Source organism: Ovis canadensis, chromosome 6, assembly GCF_042477335.2.
Source record: "Ovis canadensis isolate MfBH-ARS-UI-01 breed Bighorn chromosome 6, ARS-UI_OviCan_v2, whole genome shotgun sequence".
Taxonomy (NCBI): Eukaryota; Metazoa; Chordata; class Mammalia; order Artiodactyla; family Bovidae; genus Ovis; species Ovis canadensis.
In genome coordinates this window covers 94085560-94107019 of record NC_091250.1, presented here as the reverse complement: position 1 = coordinate 94107019, position 21460 = coordinate 94085560, and the positions used below count along the sequence as shown (strand labels likewise).

Genomic DNA, 21460 nt, shown 5'->3' with positions numbered 1-21460 from the left:
ATGTAGAGCTGGGAGATTATCAGCTTCAAATTTCCATATAATGAAACACAAAAAATAATGGTCAGGGAGGTAGCAATAGCAGAAAATCAGAATTGGCATCATCAGCAAGCTGAATTGAGGTAGTTTCCCCATTATTCTGTGAAACTAGCTTCTTATTGATGGAGCTGTTTTCATATAGATTACTGTTGGATTGGCAAAACTAGCGTAAGTACTCATAAATCCACAGACTACATTCGTGTTTCTGAAGTTACCTTAAGCGTATCTAAAAGGGATTCTTTCATTATCAAATGTATTCTATGTACCAGATAGACTAACCATCTTTTAGGAGCTAATATTGCCATATGTGGTAATTGACAACCTAATTACTCATAAAGCTTGTGGTTCTCCTGTAACTTAGAGACAATGTGTAGACTTAAAAAATATTTATGTCAAATGACTAAAAGGAATGATGCATAAGATATTTTGAGGTGCTATTAATTTAAGATTATGATGTACTCTGGCCCAGTACAGAATATTTTCTTTTGTTTTATATTAAAACTGTATACATAGATTACTGGCTACTCTCTAAACTACTCTTTCTAATCTTAATTCAAGAAATTAATTTATAGGTGGCTGATGTTTAAATTTTTTGAAAAAATAAAAAAATCACCAAGAAATCATATAATACAATTAGAAATTATAATTTGGCAAATTCATTCTAACTTTGCCCTAGGAGGGTCCCCATACTTGCACACTGCTGGTAAAGATTCTTCAGTAATTGGAGATCTAGAAAGTTTCTTTGAAAGGACTTTTTCCCTCTCATTTTATCTATACATAGAAAAACAACCAAAAAATGGCATTAAAAATGTCTTATGTTTACAAAATAGGTATTCTCTTTGCCATTATTCTTGTATTTTTAGCCAATGGAATGAATTTAAATATTCAACATCAAAATGAAGAATACAAGGGAGGAAAAAATATGATCCTTCTTTTCCAAATACTTTAAATCTCTGATTGAAGCTGACTTTTATAATAAGCCGTGTGACTGAAGCTGGCTTATAAATTAGCACATAGTAATCTATATATTAACCTGCTTGAAAGTAAGTTATGCATCTTATTTCAGCCAACATAAAAATGCCCATCTCATTTTTCTCTCATACTTTGTCTGCAAAAACTAATTTTGTGCTTAGTTTATTCACCTAGGCGGACTGATTTCTTTAGCATGGCTCATTTGGACCACAGAGGATTAGCAGAATTTATATACTGAAAACAGAAGGAAAGAAAGGTGAGAAAAATGAAAAGAATAATTAATCATATAGTACATACATCAATACGATATCTTCTAAATCTCAATCAGTTGTTTATTGGTTGGCAAACAAGTTTCACTTTTACAACAAGTATTAGTAATGAGGTCATCCAACTTTGAGACCATACAAAATGGATCGTAAACTTAAAAAAAAATTATATGTGCTGCTAATTTACCTCTTATATTCCTACATTACTTAAAATCCTGTCAAATAAATAATTTTCCTGTTAATAAACAGAAGAGTTTTCTTTTTTAAATCACTTCAAAATAACTTGACCTTTTGATTCTTTCTACAATTGAGTGAATTTCCTTTAAAAATTGGTAGTGCAGGTGCCCACTTGGAGATCAGACTGAGTATTCAGCACTCTCACACCTATGGGATACCGTTTTTCACATGCAGAAGCCCCACTAGTTCTACTGACATCTCTTGACTTCTAGAATCATAGCTACTGTCTTAGTGATGAACTGCTTGCCGAATATGCTTTGCATTACAACAGATGTGCACTGTAAACATAAAAGTTCTTCCTGCTCTAACTTGCAAAAATGCTCTTGGAATTATTCTGACTGAATAAAGATATATAGTGAGGGAAGGAAGTCTAATTTTATTTATTTTATTTTTTTGTAAAAAATAATTTGTTTGCATTACTAGAAAATGATTCTTATAAAGTGATAGCTTCATTTATTTATTTATTTATTTTTTGCCAGGTGAAATTTTAAAGAAAAAAGGAACGAAAGAAAGGAAAGGAAAGAAAGAAATGAAGAAAGAAAGGAAAGAAGAAAGGAAGGAAACTTTGCTCTTACTGGTAGACAAACTTGCAAGACCAGCACGAAAGAAAAAGAAAATTTCTTTTTTTTTCCACTACATTAACAGGACTCAAATTCTGGAGGAACAGAAAGCAGACTACATGTGCAATGCTAGTATCTGTACATTACATAGAAATTGTTCAGTTTTTTTCTGCCATTAGTTTATCATCAGTTAATACAGCAAATCATAAAATATGCATTTAGCATATAATTCTAGAATTCTCCTCCATTTCATTATCGATTTTGTTGTTTGATTTTGTATACCACAGCTATTCCCACTGTGGTGAATTCAGATTGTGAGTGACTAAAAACCACTATGTGATACAGTTTGCTTTGCTTTTATGTTTGTGCAGCACTCCAGTCTAGATGCAGCATTGTTACTAACTTCAAACAAGTGTTCTGGCCTTTGAAAAAATCAGGTCCTTGTAATTATAGTAACAGAGCATCAGAGATGTTAGAACAAACACAACATAATTCAACAAGGCCACAATGAGTGCCATTTTCTTCAAATCTCGTTCATTAACATAATGAAGTCTCCATCTTGGGTGTGGGGGGTGAAGGGCAAGAAAGGAGAGGGCACAGGGGAATTTCAGCAGTTATCTTTCTCCCCTGGGCTGACCTAAAAATCCCAGTTTAAAAAAAAAAAAAAAAAGGAGTCTGAGAGTTTGTGTTTGTCGTTCAAGAACAGCATAAAGATTTAAAAGTACACACATTATTACCACTGCGTATATCAACTCAGCACAGTCTATCAGGTGTTAGCAGTCTTGTTGGCTTAAATTTCTGTCATCTTCTATAGGCTAGTGACCAAATGAGCTGGTCCTTTTGAACTTCCCTCTGGAGGGGTCCCATCTTTGTTTGGAGGAACTATAAACCCATCACTGCTACCGCGACCTAGCTGGTAGTAGGTGTGCAGCTGATGGACGTGGTTTCTGGAGCCGAGGTTTGGCATGCTTTTGTAGTAAACATCTTCAGCATCACCACACTTGGCCGGTGGGGGTTCGGTCTGGGTGCTGGTGGTAACGCTCTCTGCAGTGGGCACACCAGCCAGCGCTGGCATGCTGGTGTAGAGAGAGTCCCTGTGGGGTGACTGGAGATCTTCTGTGTGCTCGTTGGTTAGCAAAGGGAAAAAGCTCTCACTGTGGTCTTGGGGGATCCGCCTTCTGGTGTAATGATGTAGCTGATGGTTCTCTGTGGAGTAGACTCTTGGGGGCAGCAAAGGAGCATCTGATTCCTCATGAATCAATTCCAGGCCCAGACTTTCCTCATGGTTAAAGGAGGTGGCGTCATCCAGGACAATGGCATCATCTTCACTCCCACTGCCCAGGTTGTTCACCAGCTTGTTCATCAGATTCCTGTTCTGTTCGCTGGAGCGCTCATGGTTATTCAGGTAAGATGGGATATAGTTGGAAGTGAGTTCCTTCAGAATCTTTTTCTCTAGGGCGGTCTCATTATGGTTATAGCCACGGTCTATGATTTGCACACAGTTGCTCAGGTATTCGCCACTGGCAATGCTGTAACTATTGCCATGGTTACCATTCAGTGGTAGAGTATCCATGACACTTGTATCCCTGGCATTGTTCAGAAGCCCCTCTGAAAAAGATCACAAAACATTATGACATTCATGTCCAACTGGCGACAGAACACATACACAGAGACACAAAAGCAAAAACACCCGACTATGAAGTATGTATAAATTGGTAGCAATTTTAATTAAGTATAAAATGTTCAGAAATAAAAAAGTACTATTAAATCTATATGTACATATCTATATAAATATATATACATATACTTGGACAACTGATAGAAATCTTATAAATAGAAAATAAGTATTTACAGTAAATCTCTAAAAGAATTTTAAAACTATAAATTTGCACAAAACACTAGAAAGTTCGATACAAACATTGCCTGAAACTATTTGAAACATATTTGGTTATAACTTAGGAAAAAAACACAAAATTTTCTGTAGTCATTCACAGCTTTCAATTTATACGCACCAAAGTCAATCAATAATTCATTACCTTTCAAATTTATGTGTTGTCTTAACATTGAAATAGGTATAGAATTAACATAATTCATGGTGTGGTACTTTGAATATACTAATCAAAGTAGAAGATTCAAGCACTGTCTAATAATTTGGCATGTAATTTTGTAAAACTGAGAAATCCCTATATAAAAACCACAAAAGGATTATGTTAAATTTGTCAGAATGATATAGTTATGAAATAATGCCTAAGTAAATAAATGGCACATCAAAATAATTTGCAAATGGGAACTTTCAAAACAGAAATATTTTGATTTACTTTCCAATTTTTTTTCTGTTTAAAGCACTTTGGTTACTATTATATATCCATTAGTAATTGTTAGGGTCATTAGATAATTTTACAAAAGAATGTATAAAACATGGGGATCTAATTCCTAAAAACATAGTGTCAGTATTTAAGGTTCCATTTCGTAATGAGTGATGACTTTGTGTGCATATTAAACTTTGGGTTTAAAAGAGATTAAACATCTTATTCTGGGAAGAAACAGCTGCAGTGATATAAATCTGACCATATGCTTCTTCAAGGTTTTTGCATTTTCTTGAATGAACAAGAATCCAAGAATCAATAATAATTACATAAATTATTTCAAATGCAACCACAAAATAAAATAAAACACAAACATTTAACCAATACTGCTAAATAAGGGTACTTCTTTATAGAACAATTGTTTTTAAGAATTCCATTAAACTTCTCAATACATCATTAACTTGTGAAAATATAGCATTCATTCTATATCTGTGATGCAGTTATGTTTACCAAAAGTGAGCTAGTTCATTTAATAAAGTGTTACAAATATATCAATTTTTATATGGACTTCTGATGCATACTCTGTATTCAAGTAACACAGTTTTCAAAAATAACAATGCACTGAGTACATTAAAAAAGCAGCCATCACAGACATAGGGTGAAGCGATTTATTTTCATGTTATAAGATATCTTTGAGACAAATCCACAATGTTAAGAAAAAATAAAAGTAAATGTTTTTTAAAGGGCCATATGTGATGGGTGATTGCTGCTGCAGAGGCTGCTATGGTATGCTTGATGGTTATGGTTGAGCAACTGATGCATTGAAACGTGTTTATTATTTCTGTTGTCAATGCATTAGGTACGGGTTGAAAACAGCCATACTAAAAGAAGGTGGACACATTGTATATGACATGTATTTGTGTGATGGAATGTAGTAATGAAAATTAAAAGTTTATGACTTACTTAGCAAAAATAAATGCTTAATTTAAAAACAATTTAACTCACACAAACATTACATGAGACTTAACAACTATGTTACGTGACACAATAAAAGAATCAGACAACAAAAGCGTCTAATCTCTGTTAACATATATTTATATAAGTTGATTTATAGGTTCTTTAGTTTTTAAATTGTGAGATGAACTGTTTTTAATAACTACATCATCTATATGTGATGCAATAAAAGTGAACTAAAAAAAATTACATTTGATATGCAATGTTTAGCTTTACTCCCATACTTGTCTCTCTGTAGGGCTCTAAACGACAGCATGGAGAAAAGGAAAGAAAAAACAACAAGTAAGCTTACAGCGACAGTAGAAGAAACATGAGTAAAAAGCAAATTGATGATATGCAGAAAAAAGAGTCAAAGGAAATAATTCCACTGCCCCAAAATTCATGAGTCTGTGTTACATGGCTTATCATAATTAAAAATACTGAAATGTTAGAAAATAAGAAACCCCCATAACACATGCTAATAAAATGAGTAATAAGCATTTAGTCAGTTTGTAAATTTCAAACAAATACACATCTATTTTAAAGTTAAAATTATCACATCAACCAAAAAGAGTAAAATCCTGAGGGCAAGCCATGACTTTTTCCACAACTTTAATTCAATATTACATATATATTTGTGTGTATGTGTTAGGACATATTTGCTTCTAAGGAATGTCACTTTAAGTTTTTTTAAGTTAGAGTATAAGTAAATTCTTTAGTTTGTATAGCGAGAAAAGAAAAACACTTTTCTTAGTTTTTCTGTTTGTTTTCTTATGTATCTTCTCATGTACAAAGGTTATTTTTTTCCCACTGTACCTATACAAATACTTTTTATCATTTGTAAATAATACTGATCAATACTGTCATTTCTGGAGCTCATATTTAAAAGTTGTATAACTATGGAGAAAGAAAAATGTTAAATCCAACCATTATTCTGTATCATGAAAATGTGAAGGGAAAAAATACCAGCAATCAATATCAAGTTTTCCTCTGGATTGTTGCATAATCATATGCAATCAAACATTTTAAAAGTTAATACTTTAAAAACAACTATAAAAACATTATTTTTTAAAATTTTCATATTTCAATCCAGTCAAAAAACTGCTCTTGCTGATTTTCTTTATAAGAGGATTAAATCATCACAAAATAAAACCCAGCAAAGTCACTGGGCTAGATAATTTCAAGAGATGCAGACTTGTTACAATTTAACTACTGCTTTAGAGGTACTGTTTTTGTACTTTAAAAGTTGATTTGCTTCTCAGCAAAAGACCAACAATATTTCAAAATGCAGAGAAAATTTCTTTTAAAGAAGAAGAATTTGAATAAAAAGCCAAATTAGTATAGCAACAGATGTAAATTGCTTGTAGGCTCATTATGGCCCCTTCTGTAAATGATAACATTTTAGAAGTGGAAAGCACAGGAGAGGTAACTGAAGTTCAGCTCCTGTTTTGCAAGATGAGGAAGCTGGAGCCAAGAGAGACTGAGCCTTATCTAACACCCCTCTGCTAACAGTGGCAGAACTGGGATCAGAAAGGGAATCTTGATTGACTTCATGCACTACTCTCCTCTACCTCCTTCTCTTCACATCCTGCCTTAGACTTTGAAAGCTGTAACAGAATATTTAATTATATACTTTATACTATAACCTTGTATTCTTGACCACTATAATGTATTCTTCATGTATCCCATCCTAAAGATATGTCTTTCTTTAAAGTTTTAGACTTGAATTAAGTCACCTTAAAATGTAAATTAACTTGTAAAAGCATGACTTCTCTATATATTACATTTTGTTGGCAGGTTAATCTATAATAAGATTTATCTAACAAAAACTGAACTATCCAATATTGATAGGAAGATAATGGTCCAGAAATACTATGCATGAATTTTTAAATATTTCCACAAAGAGAATCTGAATCCAATCTAACAAAAGTGTATTATTCATTTTTGTTCCTAAGTCTATATGCATCAGGAACTATATAATATATCTTTACATATTTTAAATAAAGGCATCAAAAACAAAAATGGATACTTTAAATCCAAATGCTTCTTTTCTTGGATGGCATTGGTATAACAGAATTAAAGGACCAACAGAACAGAACCAAGTCGTAATTCAACACAAACCACTCCAGTACATACCGAGCCACCTATATTTCATGTAAGATTTCACCTTGCCAGTAAGAATATAAGTGCATTCATCTGAAAGCATAAGATTAGTAGCAATATGATAGTCACCAAGTTTTATTTTTGGTCAGTGGTAAAACATCATTTTAAGCACTACCATAGTTTCTTAACATCTTAAAAAATACTAAAACATAAAGTAGTTGAACAATTCCATTTTTGATTCTGAAAACCAATAATAAAATTATTTACTTCTGTTTTTAAGAAAAGTCAGCCGAATGTAATTTACTGGCATAAACAACAAATCCATTGAGAAGTAACCTTTGTGTATTTATTGATAATCTTAATAGCAATATTCAGTAATAGGCTTGACAGGAATAAAACTTTGGATTTATATGGCATTATTTTAAATTTTGTCATGAAAAATTCACATTGAAAGTGTTTATATAATAGTGTTCCATCCTTAGAAAAATCTCCTAATTTAGAATGCCAGTAATAAAGTAAGACAAGAAGGCAAATACTGAATTAGGGAAAACATAGATTAATGATTGTAACTTTTTCATTATGTATGACACTAGAAATTATATCTGAATAGTCAGAAGAGCTAAACAAAATGTGTTCTAAATATATTACTTATTTTAAACCAATCTCCAACAATTTTTCGTGTAAGGTGAATAATGTAGAATAGATAAAATTTGAAAATATGGTGTAAATCTTCATTTAGTATCATTGAAAACTTAATATGTCAGCACACTTTAAAATGCTTCTAATGACACAGTTATCTGTCATTTAGACTAATGAAAATAAAGAAAAGCCCCAGACAAGCCTCTGTAAAGTCTGCAGAACTGTTCTGCCAAACCACATTTGTTGCATTGTGTAATATACATATCACTGAGTGTTACAATGAAATAAGGATATTGGCAAACGGTAAATGATATAAAGGGGGATAACCACGAAGAAACTTTCTTCTATCGATAGCACTAAGGCTGCTTTACTAGAATAAAAAGGTGACTAAAAGAAGCCAGATTAACTACTTTCAAGTATTTAAAGGATGCCACAGACAGCAGAAAAATGCTTTGCTCATCTTTGTTCGAGAAGGCAAAGCTAAGCATCCTGGCCAGAAGCAAATTTCGGCTTGGTGGAAAGAAAAATATTTGTAACAAATGGAACATTTCAACAATTGAATATTTAAGATCCTGAGCTAGGAAGGGCATCATTAGAGGAAATACTTAAGCACAGGCTGACAGAATGTCCATAGTATAGCAAAGAGGATTCAGTGTGTTCTTTCCCTTCTTTTAATGTCTATGATTCTTAGGTGTAAATCTTAAGTAACCGGATACAATTAACAGTTTGCTTAATTATTTTTCCTACTGACAAACAACTTAACTATATTCCTGAAGTCACTTCTGAATTATTGGCTTTGAAATTTTTGAAATCATTTATAATCACCTTTTGTATCTAACAAGGTGTCACCTAGGAAACTCAGATGATTTTAGAGAGATACCCAAAGACCATGTTGCAACAAACACACTTTTTTTTTGGAATAAACATTCACACCAAGTTTTCACATTCATGCCAGTAATATTTTACCCCTGAGAAGGAAACACACACAGACACACGGATTCCCAAAAATGGATAATAGACATTTTACTCAAGATTGCCTAGGAAAGTTAAAATATATCTCATTTATCACGTCCAGCTTGAAGGAACTATTGAAGTCTCTTTGTTATAGTGAGTTATTTTCAAATATAAATAGTTGGATCACTGACTAAAATTTTTCTTTTACAAAACTTTTACTTGAGTAATTTTTTCTGTGGTCACTTTACTACTTATGATATGAATATTTTTAATTTCTTGTGCCCTCAATATATTTTTATCTTAAAAAAGGTAGTGTCACATACAAATGCTTAGATTGTAAGTGGTTTTAAAGAGACTTATGCTTATCTGAGATATAATTTAAAGTTGGAGGATATACAGAGGAGCCATATCCAAAACCCTTGCTGTTAACATGCAGTCACAGTAGAAAGAGCATTTCACAACCTTCCTGAGTCAGTGCATATAGGCAATATTAAGACAGGGTAGAACTTGATCTGTTCAGTTCACTGTTCTTTCCTACACAGCTTATTTCAGTGTTTTCCATGAAGTTGATCTAAGTGCTTTCATTAGTACTGATATTTGTGCCTAGAGTGTGCTTCATGGTAGACGAGAGTAAGATTACTTTCTTGATCTTATAGCATTAAGATTACTGAATCAAGTCTTCTTTATCTTACTTACCTTAGGCAAATAGCTCATTTCTCAAAGTGAATACATAGGTATTTAGTATGGAAATCAATCAACAACAAGAAAAGTACTGACAAACCACAAAACATTTTATAACATTACAGAGAACAAACACATATTGGTGAATCAAGCATTTGTTTATCAGAAGGAAAAAAATCCATTTCTTACTAAGGAAAACCTAAGGAAAATGGAAAATAAAAGCACCAAGAAGAGTGAAAGGTGAAAAGAGTCTGTGTGTCTGCTTCCAAAAGAAAGAAAAGGCAGGAGGAAGGAAAGAAAAATAGAATGTGGCCATAAAAGCTACATAAAATGGGACTTTCACTTGAAAAAATTAAGATAAACTCCAGCACACCTTGTGCGTTGTACATGCTGACAGAAGGGTTGTTACAGACCGCCGGTTCCCCAAGCAATGTATTATAGGGATTGTTAGTACCATGCGGACGAAGCAGAGCATTGCTTATAAGATGATTAGCCATGGCTCCTGGAGCAGCCCCATAGAAAGACAGAGAAAAAAAAAAAGGTCAATCAGGCAAATGTGTTTGAAAAAAAGAAAGGAAACATTTAGAATGATAACAGTTGATATAGTCCTGATTACAGGCAGGCAGCTAGTCAGACTCAAAAATATATGCCACTAAAGCACACATGTTTCCAACAACGCACATATCTGAGTCAATGGGAAAGAAAGAAGATGATTTATAATGTTAAGCCACATTTAGGGTGTTCTCTTTCCCAGAGTGTAAGCAAGAATATATTCCCATGCTTGCTAAAAATGAAAGATTTTTTAAAAAAGCAAAATATAGTCTTCCATATAAATGAAACACAAAACACAAAAGCTTAAAGAAAGTTTAAAACACAGAAAGAAAAGCTAAAATTAAAACATTCATTCAATCACAGAAACCACTGGGTTGTTTCCAATGAAAATAATAAAAGGCAACATTTATGATAAAACACTCATTTGGAGAGCAGTTGTGGACACAACAGAAGATTTTGACATTACTTACAATTCTATGAAGAAGACTTACTCAAATTGAAATAAAATAAAATGCAATCATACTTGTTAGTTCACCATAGTAAGCATTAGGTGAACTTTCAAATCTGATAAAATGATCATAAGGATATTATTCTAAAATATTTTAAGTAAAATATTAAGTTCATGGTATCAACCATACATCTAATTACATTTTCCATTTTCCAACTGGTGGGTTTTGGCATAGCAAAGTAAGAAAGTTAAACTCTTTCATTTCTTTATGAATAGAAGTACTTAGTCTCTACCAAACTGTCAGCATGCATTACAACTTCCCATCTTTCATAACAATTTAACCAAAAAGTCAAAAACTTTAGAAGACAGTTTTATTAAATAGAATTAGGCCATATATGAAAATCATAGATTTATATGCATTTATGTTAGATGATAAAGGAAAATACAAACTGTATAAGGGTAGGGTGAAAGCACTGCATATTAATTTAAATATATATATATATTAGAAAATGAAAATATAACAAATAGAACAGGAGAAAATATTTGCAAGCCAATTTACAAATGTTTGCAGTCCAACAAAGGACTAGTATCTGGGATATCTGGGACTTTGGAGAACTCCAAAAAGTCAACAGTAAAAAACAACCAACAACAAACAAAACCAAAAACAATTCAATTAGAAAATGGACCAAAGGTATAAACAGATGTATCATGGAAAAGAGTACACAGGAGGCAAACAAGTTCATAGTGAGAAAAGGAGAAAGAATGCTTTAGGAAAATGAACAGGTTAAAACCATAATGAGATATCACTATACACTTAAAAATGGTGATGACATCAAATGTTGGCATGGATAAAGAGAAATGAGATCACTCATACTTTGCTGATGGAAGTATACAGTAGTACAGCTATTCTGAAAAGTAGTTTAGACTTTCTTATAAAACTAAATGTACAATACTATAAAGTAACTAGCCTCCAATTAAAATAATTAATTTAAAAAAAACCTAAATGTACAATTACCATACCACCCAGCTACTGTACTATTGGACATTTATCCCAGAGAACTGGAAATTCATGCTGGCACTAAAACCTACAGATTCTTGGCAGCTTTATTCTTAATAGTCCATAATGGGAAAGTGTCCAGATGTCCTTCATCTGGTGAGTGGTTAAACGATCTGTGGCACATCCATACCATGGAATACTACTCAGAAATAAAGCTGAACAACTATCAGTATACATAATGACCTGGATGAGTTGCTAGAGAATTATACTGGGTAAAAGAGAAAATTCAAAAGATTTACGTTGAATGATTCCATAAATATGTATATGATATTCTAGAAATGACAAAATTATAGAAACGCAGAACAGATTAGTGGCTTCCAGGGTTGAAAAATACAAGTGGGAAGGAGGTGGGCATAGTCATAAAGGGGCAACGTGAGGCATCCTTGATGGAATGACTCTCTATCTTGACTATGGTGGTGGATAAACAAACCTACTCATGGGGTCGCAAAGAGTGGGACACAACTGAACGACTTTCACTCACTCACTCACTCACTCACTCACTCACTTGTTCTTATGATAGAATTACAGGGAACTAAATACACACACACACACACACAAATACAATTAAATACAAGTAAAACTGAAAAAATCTGAGCAAAATTGGTGGGAAGTTTCAATGTCAATATGCTGGCTATGACACTGTAGTATACTTTTACAAGATATTATTGAGGGAAACTGGGAAAAAGGTACATGACCTCTGCAGTATTTCATTACAACTGCAAGTGAATCTACAACTGTCTCAAAATAAAAAGTAATCTATACTGAATGCATAAAATAGCAACATTCAGTTGCTCATAGAAATGTTAAGAAAGTGAAAAGGGAAAACTTTCCATGGCAGTTTTAATTTTTTTTAATCATACTGTTATACAGTAAATTACCAGTCAAATATTTTAACCTCAAAATTGGGAAAGTGAACTCTTGATTTAAGGGACAATAAACATTGTCTTGTGTTTCCCTGGTGACTCAGACTAAAGAATCCTCCTGCAATGTGGGAGATCTGGGTTCGATCTCTGAGTTGGGAAGATACCCTGAGAAACGCTACTCACTCCAATATTCTGGCCTGGGGAATTTCATGGCCAGACAAAGCTTGTCTGATCTGTAGAACTGAAAGGTTTCAGTTATATTAGGAAATAAGCCATATGTTTACATCCTACACATTCTGCAAACAACTAGCACACAATTTTTCACTTACTATATGCTTGATGAATATTTGTTAAACTTGTATTTCATATACATTTACATGTCTTTACACAGTGAGATGACAGATCTTCAGCTTATTATAAAATGGGTACATCAGGATATTATTTTTCATTGATGAATTAAATACATGGTATATTAGTGAGGAAAGCTAAAATGAGTTGGCTATCGTGGTCTTTCAGATAAGAAAGTGAATATTGATTAATCTTAAACATGGATATTGCACAAATTTAAGATAAACTGATTGAGACAGGATTTGATTTGCCCAACATTTTCTCCAAACAAACTACCTGTATATTGTATTTATGTAATATTTATTATTGCAACCTTTTCTCAAATAAAAAAGGTTAGTCTTCTAATACAAGGAATTGTTTTCTAAAGTTACTATAAATGAAAATTTAAATAAAAAATGAAAGGTGTAAGAACTTAAAATGAACTAGGGTAAAACAAAAATATGAAATTATTCAAACTCTTTATATTTTCTCAAGGATCAAATAAGGGTAAGATCGTTATCGCTGGGATTTACATGTGCATTTCTATATATTTCCCTTCATTCCTACACATTATTGAAAGTAATAGGAAAACAAACAGTAGGCTGGGAAGATGGCCTGTCACATTTTTTCCTTACTTCACATAGCTTATGAAAGAAAATATCCCTTTTTTTTCCTATGCCTATGTAAAAGATAATCTGCTTGAAAGTTACCATCAGAAGAAAACTAATTATGAATGGCAAAGAATGTGAACTAGATTCATCGTGGTGACCATTTCATAATATATACAAGAAGTTAATTATGCCATACACTGAAAACTAATATGTCAATTTACCTGTACTTAAAAACTAATAAATAATAAAAATACAATTTAAAAAAGATAACCTAGAGAACAAGTAAACAATTGAGTTGGAAAGAATCAAGCATAAGCAGGAAGCAGGTGACTCAAATTTTGTTTTCTGTTTAGAATTTGGCTTTCAAAAGAGCTAATAATAAGAGAACAAAAAGTGGAATTCCATAATGGAATTCTAATGAAACTATCAAAATCTGTACAGATAACCCATCTGGTTCTAGCTTTCCTAGCATAAAGTTCCTGATCTGTTTTTCTTAGGGGTTTCCTAATCTTTAAATAAAGCACTTTCATCAGTGAAATATACTAATGTAGGAAGACTGAATTTTAAAGTTTTCTTATTTATAATCACTTCCTGCTAAGTTAGAAAAGGCCAGCAATAATAGCAGCAATGGATTGGCATACAGCTGTATTATGATACAGTGTTGCTGAAATGGTACACTATCCATCTCTACCACAAGAGTTTGGTAGGCTGTTTCAAGTCTGAGGGCAAGGAAGAATCAGCTACTAAACTACAGCCCTAATGAGTGACATTATTGGAAATTCACCTGCTGTTGAATCTAAAGCCAGATAAAAACTTAAAAAAAAATTAAACTTAAAACTAAAATCAGCTTTCTCTTTATCATTGGTGTTAAGGACCTTTCTTCCTGATAGAAAAAGAATCACTATTTACATTGTTGGCTTTTTTACTATCATTCATTTTTATACCTCATGCACCATTTAAATCTAATATAATTAGTGTCACTGAAACTGACTTTAGTTCTGAAACCGAAGAGTTATAAGAAGTATGGCTTCAGTTATAGGAACTACAGAGCAGGATGTGCCCTTTGGTGATCAATGTTTTGCAAAGACTATAAAGTTTTGGATAAGCTCTATGAGTTTGCTAGTTTGAAATTTTGAGGGAGATATCTGAATAACTCAACAATTATGCTTCATTCGATTCATCTTGGGTAAGAAGTTAATACCTTTTCATGGACACTCATAGCTGTTGTAATCTCAAGAGGCCATGTTTCCTGTTGGCGTGCCAAACAAGTGCAATTTTCCTAGAAAGTGATGCCAAACAAGTGCAATTTTCCTAGAAAGTGATGCCTATCTTTGGGCTTCCCTGGTGGCTCTGTGGTAAAGAATCTGCCTGCAATGAGGAAAGACCCAGGTTCAGTCCCTAGGTTGTGAAGGTCTCCTGGAGAAGCAAATGGCAACCCACTTCAGTATTCTTCCCTGGAGAATCCCATGCACAGAGGAATCTGGAGGGCTACAGTCCTTGGGGTCACAAAGACTGAGCGAGTAACACTTTTACTTTCACAGTACCCACTCAAATTTAGGCATTTAAGTTATACTTATGAAAGATAGCACTGGCTGTACTAAAAAACTCTGCTTGTTGCTAATGCCCAATCTTTTATCTAAACACCTGCACAGAATCTATCTTCCTTCATCTTTTACGTGCACAGTTATGCCTATGTCTTTTCTCTGCAGTTGCACTGCATTTCATTTCTCTTTTGCCCAAGTCTTTTCTGTTTGCTTCTGGCTGCTTCTCCAATTTAACTGGGTCACTTTGAATTCTGATACTGTTTTTCAAGGTTCTGTCCATCCTGTCTTTTCCCTTTCCCTCCAAATAACTTCTGATTTGTAAACTTCCCTTCTAATAACTGTGAAATTGCTGAAGACTTCCATGAAGATCAGTGTTTACAAACCATCTGTCACTAATTTGCCACTAAAAAGTTAAGCCTACTGGTTAGTCAGTTTGAAGATAGAAATAAATTGATGGTGGGAGGTGGAGAGGAAGATAGTTATAACACTATGTATGGAAAAATCCTGTTCATGTGCTAATTTCACTGTAATGTAAACCCCAGAAAACAGAGAATATATAGGGGTTTTTTTCCACTGCTCTGTATCTCATGTCTAGTATAGTCCTTAGGAGCTCAATAAATATTTCCTTAATTAAAGAAAAAATTTATGTGAAACCCATGATATTGTAAAATATAAAAACTAAAACAAATCATTTTTTTCAATTATAAGCAGTTTTATACTTTGAGTAAATTTTTTAAGAGTGTCATTTGTATAATTCCTACTGTGACTTCAGTTCAGTCACTCAGTCATGTCCGATTCTTTGTGACCCCATGAACTGCAAGCACGCCAGGCCTCCCTGTCCATCACCAACTCCGGGAGTTTACCCAAACTCATGTCCATTGAGTCGGTGATGCCATCCAACCATCTCATCCTTTGTCATCCCCTTCTCCTCCTGCCTTCAATCTTTCCCAACATCAGGGTCTTTTCAAATGAGTCAGCTCTTCACATCAGGTGGCCAAAACATTGGAGTTTCAGCTTCAACATCAGTTCTTCCAATGAACACCCAGGACTGATCTCCTTTAGGATGGACTGGTTGGATCTCCTTGCAGTCCAATGGACTCTCAAGAGTCTTCTCCAACACCACAGTTCAAAAGTATCAATTATTTAGTGCTCAGCTTTTTTTGTAGTCCAACTCTCACATCCATACATGACTACTGGAAAAACCATAGCCTTGACTAGATGGACCTATGTTGACAAAGTAATGTCTTTGCTTTCTAATATGCTGTCTAGGTTGGTCATTACTTTCCTTCCAAGGAGTAAGCGTCTTTTAGTTTCATGGCTGCAATCACCATCTGCAGTGATTTTGGAGCTCAACAAATAAAGTCAGCCACTGTTTCCACTGTTTTTCCACCTATTTTGCCAAGTACTGTGATTTATTTCCTTACAAAACTACACTGATGACCATAATACTGAAACTATTAAAACAAAGATAAATATGCATATAATTACTTGGAAATGGTAAATGCTACCTGAATATTGACTGCAGATAACAATTAGAGAGGGAAAAAAAACAGCACTGCCTGCCATGAAATACTGAAATTATTAAAGAAAATACAATATTCATATAATTATTTGTAAATAGTAAATGCTACCTAAATATTAACTGCAGATAATAATTAGAGGGGAAAAAACAGAACAGACTGCTATGACTCAAAAAGCTTAAATAGGGTAAAACAGTTTAAGGCAGCTATGTAAAAATAGCTATTTTTTAATTCTTTGACTCATTACATCCTGACTACAGTCTAGTCAAACTTGATTATTTGCTATCAGAAACAAGGCGTTGCTCTTTAATAAAACCATAGGAAAGGAATTAGTATTGAATTTCAACATACATGACTCATCAACAAGGCTGTCAACAGAGGACTAAGCACAAAATCTTTATTTTTGGTAAAAGCGTGATGGAAAACAAAATAGGATTTTCATATTCCACACTGAAAACTTAGAGGTTTTTCTGACAGCTTTTTGTCAGACCCTGTGCTACTGAAAAAGACTAAGTGTAAAATCGAAGGTAGTCATTTTAAGAAGAGGTTTTTTTTTTTTAATCTAAATATTGAGGTTTATATAAAAGTTTTTGAATGAGTGAAATTTGAATGGAATAATAGTATAGTCTTTTCAAATGTGTAGTCTTTTACTGCAAACCTGCTACATTTCTTTCCTTAGGAAACTAAAATATGTGTTCTGACACTGGGAGGCCTTGAATGACAGCACTGCCTAGGCTAGTTCAATGTGATATCTGTAATTGAGGACTGAAAATCTAAGGCAGATTCACCTGCTTTGAAATTGTGAAGGAAAGAACAGATCTGAAGCAAGATCACAGTTGGATCTCACTTGAATCTATATTATATGATTCAGAAACATAATTCAAACAATGTTTCTTCTTGACAGCAGGCTAACAAAACTATACTGAAAAGCTCTTAAAATAACTAGAACTATCACTCTCTTTTGCCCTCACACTTCATTAAAAAAAAATGCACTTACATTCATACTGATCATATTAAATGGGAAAAATTGCATAATTTAAGACCACAGTGATCCAATGAACCAATTGAATACAACCATTCTCTAATAATCACATATCAATATACCTCAATTTTCAAATTCTTATGTATAAATATACAGCATAGTAAATGTTATGTTTGGTTTAGTTCAATAAAATAGCTTTACCCAGATGATTCCTCACTCCTTAATATACCTCATCCTCCATTCAATTCCCTCATGGTTCTCTCTCCTTTGGTTTGGCATAGTTTTGTTTTGTCTTCTATGAGGTCATTTTCATTATATATATTGACCAATGCATATAAGTCAGAGTTTTACACAAAGCAGACTTACGCCTGAGTGATGTCTTTGTGCTTTTGTCTTCAGATAATAATACTGGCCCACAGCAGAGACTTCATTTTGTATAAGTAAAAATATTTTCACCAATAATATGTTTTCTATAGAAATTTAGAATACTAATTTCAGTGTAAAGCAAGGACGCTTTCACCAGGAAATGGTCTCTACAAAGTTGTGAAACCTTTAAAATTGTATGCAAAATAGGTGTATGTTTTTGTGCTCAATTGTGCTTATACAAGAATGGGAGTACTGTGGCTTTTACCTCCTTTTTAAATATTTAAGAAAAGTGGTATACAGGAAAAAAAAAGTGGTATACAGGTCCCTTTAGCAAGGGACCTATAACATAAACAAGAAATCTGGAAGAAATGATTCAGACATACCCAAAGTATACCTTACATATATAAGTATCACCTAATCAATTGCAATGTAACAATAGAAAAAGGTTTTAACCAAGAATTTACAATGGAATGAGATTTTAACATTATCTAAATCTTTTTTGAACTGTGGTGTTGGAGAAGACTCTTGAGAGCCCCTTGGACTGCAAGGAGATCCAACCAGTACATCCTAAAGGAGATCAGTCCTGGGTGTTCCTCGGAAGGAATGATGCTGAAGCTGAAACTCCAGTACTTTGGCCACCTCATGCAAAGAGTTGACTCACTGGAAAAGACTCTGATGCTGGGAAGGATTGGGGGCAGGAGAAGAAGGGGATGACAGAGGATGAGATGGCTGGATGGTATCACCGACTCGATGCACATGAGTTTGGGTGAACTCCGGGAATTGGTGACGAACAGGGAGGCCTGGCGTGCTGCAGTTCATGGGGTTGCAAAGAGTCGGACACGATCGAGCGACTGAACTGAACTGAACTGACCATCATCACACAATATGTAAAGAAACACAGGCTCAGAGACATTCATAATTTATTCAAGATCACACATGACTCTGGTCAGTATCAGTAGCTATCAGTTCTGTCACTCAGTCGTGTCTGACTCTTTGCAACCCCATGAACCGCAGCATGCTGGGCCTCCCTGTCCATCACCAACTCCAGGAGTCTACAGACTCATGTCCATTGAGTCGGTGATGCCATCTAACCATCTCATCCTCTGCCATCCCCTTCTCCTCCTGCGTTCAGTCTTTCTCAACATCAGGGTCTTTTCAAATGAGTCAGCTCTTCATATCAGGTGGCCAAAATTACTCTGGTAGTTTTTCTTAAATATATTTAAGTCAATGACTTTCAAACATATTTTAGCATCTTCTTCAAAAATATGTTTCAATGAAATTTTATTAGGAACCTTATAGTAGTGTATTACTTTTTCATCATATGCTTTTCTGTAAATTCAGTTAATTTTTCATATTCACATATTAATTTACATAACAAATAAAAATAAAAGTAGATAAAAGTGACTTCTAGAACTATGGAGAACTGATTCAATAGGCAGTTTCTATTTGAAATATTTTGTTTTCTACTTTTCTGCTTTTTTGTGTAATAAAACAATATCAGTACACAAATGCAGTCTACTGAAAGACAGTGCAAGCAATGATTAAATCAATTTTAAAGGGCTATTTTATAAAGTAGAGACAGACATATTAAGACCAAGATTTTTATAATGATAAAAGTAAAATAATCTGCATGGTGTCCTTACAGTGATACAAATTTTGAAGACATAGAAACCATATTTTTATATTTTTTCACTGTTTTTATTCAAACAATTAATTAAATTACAAAGTGTCAAAGAAGAGATGTTTTATTGAAACTCAAAAGTTCGTTCATCACTTTTTCCCGAAGTCATAAATTGAAGAGCTGACATCTTGATTTATCACACTATGCACTTTTAATAGCCAACAAGTTTGCTATTAAATTTTAATCAACCTGCCTATTAAATTTCTTTCAAATGGTTGAGAGATACTTCAGTTTCTTTTAATAGCTAATTCATTCACTGGAAATCTATTAATATGGATTTCAATGACATGTTGTCTCCAGAGTAAAGACTGGATTATTGTTAGTTCAGTATAAAATGGAATATTCTGAATGCAGAGGTGTTGCCTCTATTTTAATATGTAAATTCAGAGCTTTACAGTCAGGAGGCCTAGATTTTACCTATTCTCTTTTCCCTTATTTTGTGCTAATTGGCTTTATACATCTCTTCTTGTCCAGATACATGAGTTTTTCTACAATAAATACTTAGAAGTAAAATTACTGGGTCATATGTTGCCCACATTTTCAGTTTTTTCAAATACATGTGTATCAATTCACACTTTCACAAGTAGTGCATATTTCTTAAATTTTTGCCAGGATTTAGTATTGTTTGGCTGACATTTTGCCAATTTGATAGAGTATGAAATATATCATGCTACCCCTATACTTTGCATTTTCCTGAATACTAGAGAGATGGAGTAATTTTTCATATATTTATTGATTGTAAATGTTCTTTATTCTGAGAATTGTTGATTCATATCTTTTGCCCACATACACATTAGATTGTTGAATTTTATATAATAATTTGAAGACATTCATTGCAATGTAGGCATTAACATTTTGTTGTTACAGGTACTGTTTACATCTTCTTCCAGTAGCTCATTTTTTGAGTACTGTTTAAATTTTGAGATGAGAATCCTATCTTTTTTTGGTAGTTTATGTTTGTTATTTTATTTTTTAAGAACTCCTTTAACCTAAAATCTAAAATATATTTTCTTCTAAAAGCTTTAAAGTATTATTTTATGTATGTATATATATATATATATATATATATATATATATATATATATATATATTTGCTCTGCAGTGCAACACAACCTGGTTGTACTCTATTGAAGAAATTTATGCTATTAGATATTCATTGTTGTTTTTTACATAATTAGCTGAAAGAAAGCTACTCAGAGATCTTATGTTTTTTGACTACTCAAGTCAATGGTGGCAGGGCTGGAAATCAGAATTCTTGGTGAGTCTTTGCTTCACAAAATAGGAAGTAGATGGTCTGCAAGTAGAAATGATGAACCTATACTACTCAGTCACTCATCTCTAAAACTCATCTTTTGTGGTCAGAGCCATTTATTTCTGTATGCTTTTAACTTAGACATTTTGAATACTTTGGCAAGGTACTCAAAACAAGAATACTGAGCCCAAATATAATAGGCCCAAAGTGCTTAACCACAGGTAAAATAGCAGTAAATCATATTTCTTTTTAGTAAGAATGTAGTGTATCAAATGCGGTATGTGATTCCCAGAGTTATATTCATTTGTTTCCCAACCAAGGGATCAAACCCGGGCTTCCTGTATTGCAGGCAGATTTTTTACTATCTGAGCCACAAGGTGAAGCCTATACCAGCTAAAGTTTGAATTTTAAATTTGGACACTTATTATTTAAAAAGTATATAGAGAAAAGATATGAATTAAAACAATGTGTCTATGAATACAGAGATTCTTGATAATGTTTTTCAGAGAA

At 33.3% G+C, this 21460-nt stretch overlaps 1 protein-coding gene across 12 annotated transcripts in view; it reads right to left on the bottom strand.

Moving 5' to 3' along the window:
* Positions 1-1322: 1322 nt before the first annotated feature.
* ADGRL3 (adhesion G protein-coupled receptor L3) overlaps positions 1323-21460 on the bottom strand; it is a 936369-nt gene continuing 916231 nt past the window's right edge. For 11 of the 12 annotated variants that reach the window (XM_069593110.1, XM_069593111.1, XM_069593112.1 and 8 more), the window contains one exon: positions 1323-3679. In XM_069593110.1, the coding sequence (XP_069449211.1) occupies positions 2880-3679 (800 nt within the window). In that variant the 3' untranslated portion in view covers positions 1323-2879. Of the gene's footprint in view, positions 3680-5615; positions 5634-10120; positions 10250-21460 lie in introns of all 12 variants that reach the window. The other variant, XM_070292434.1, reaches the window with a different exon arrangement.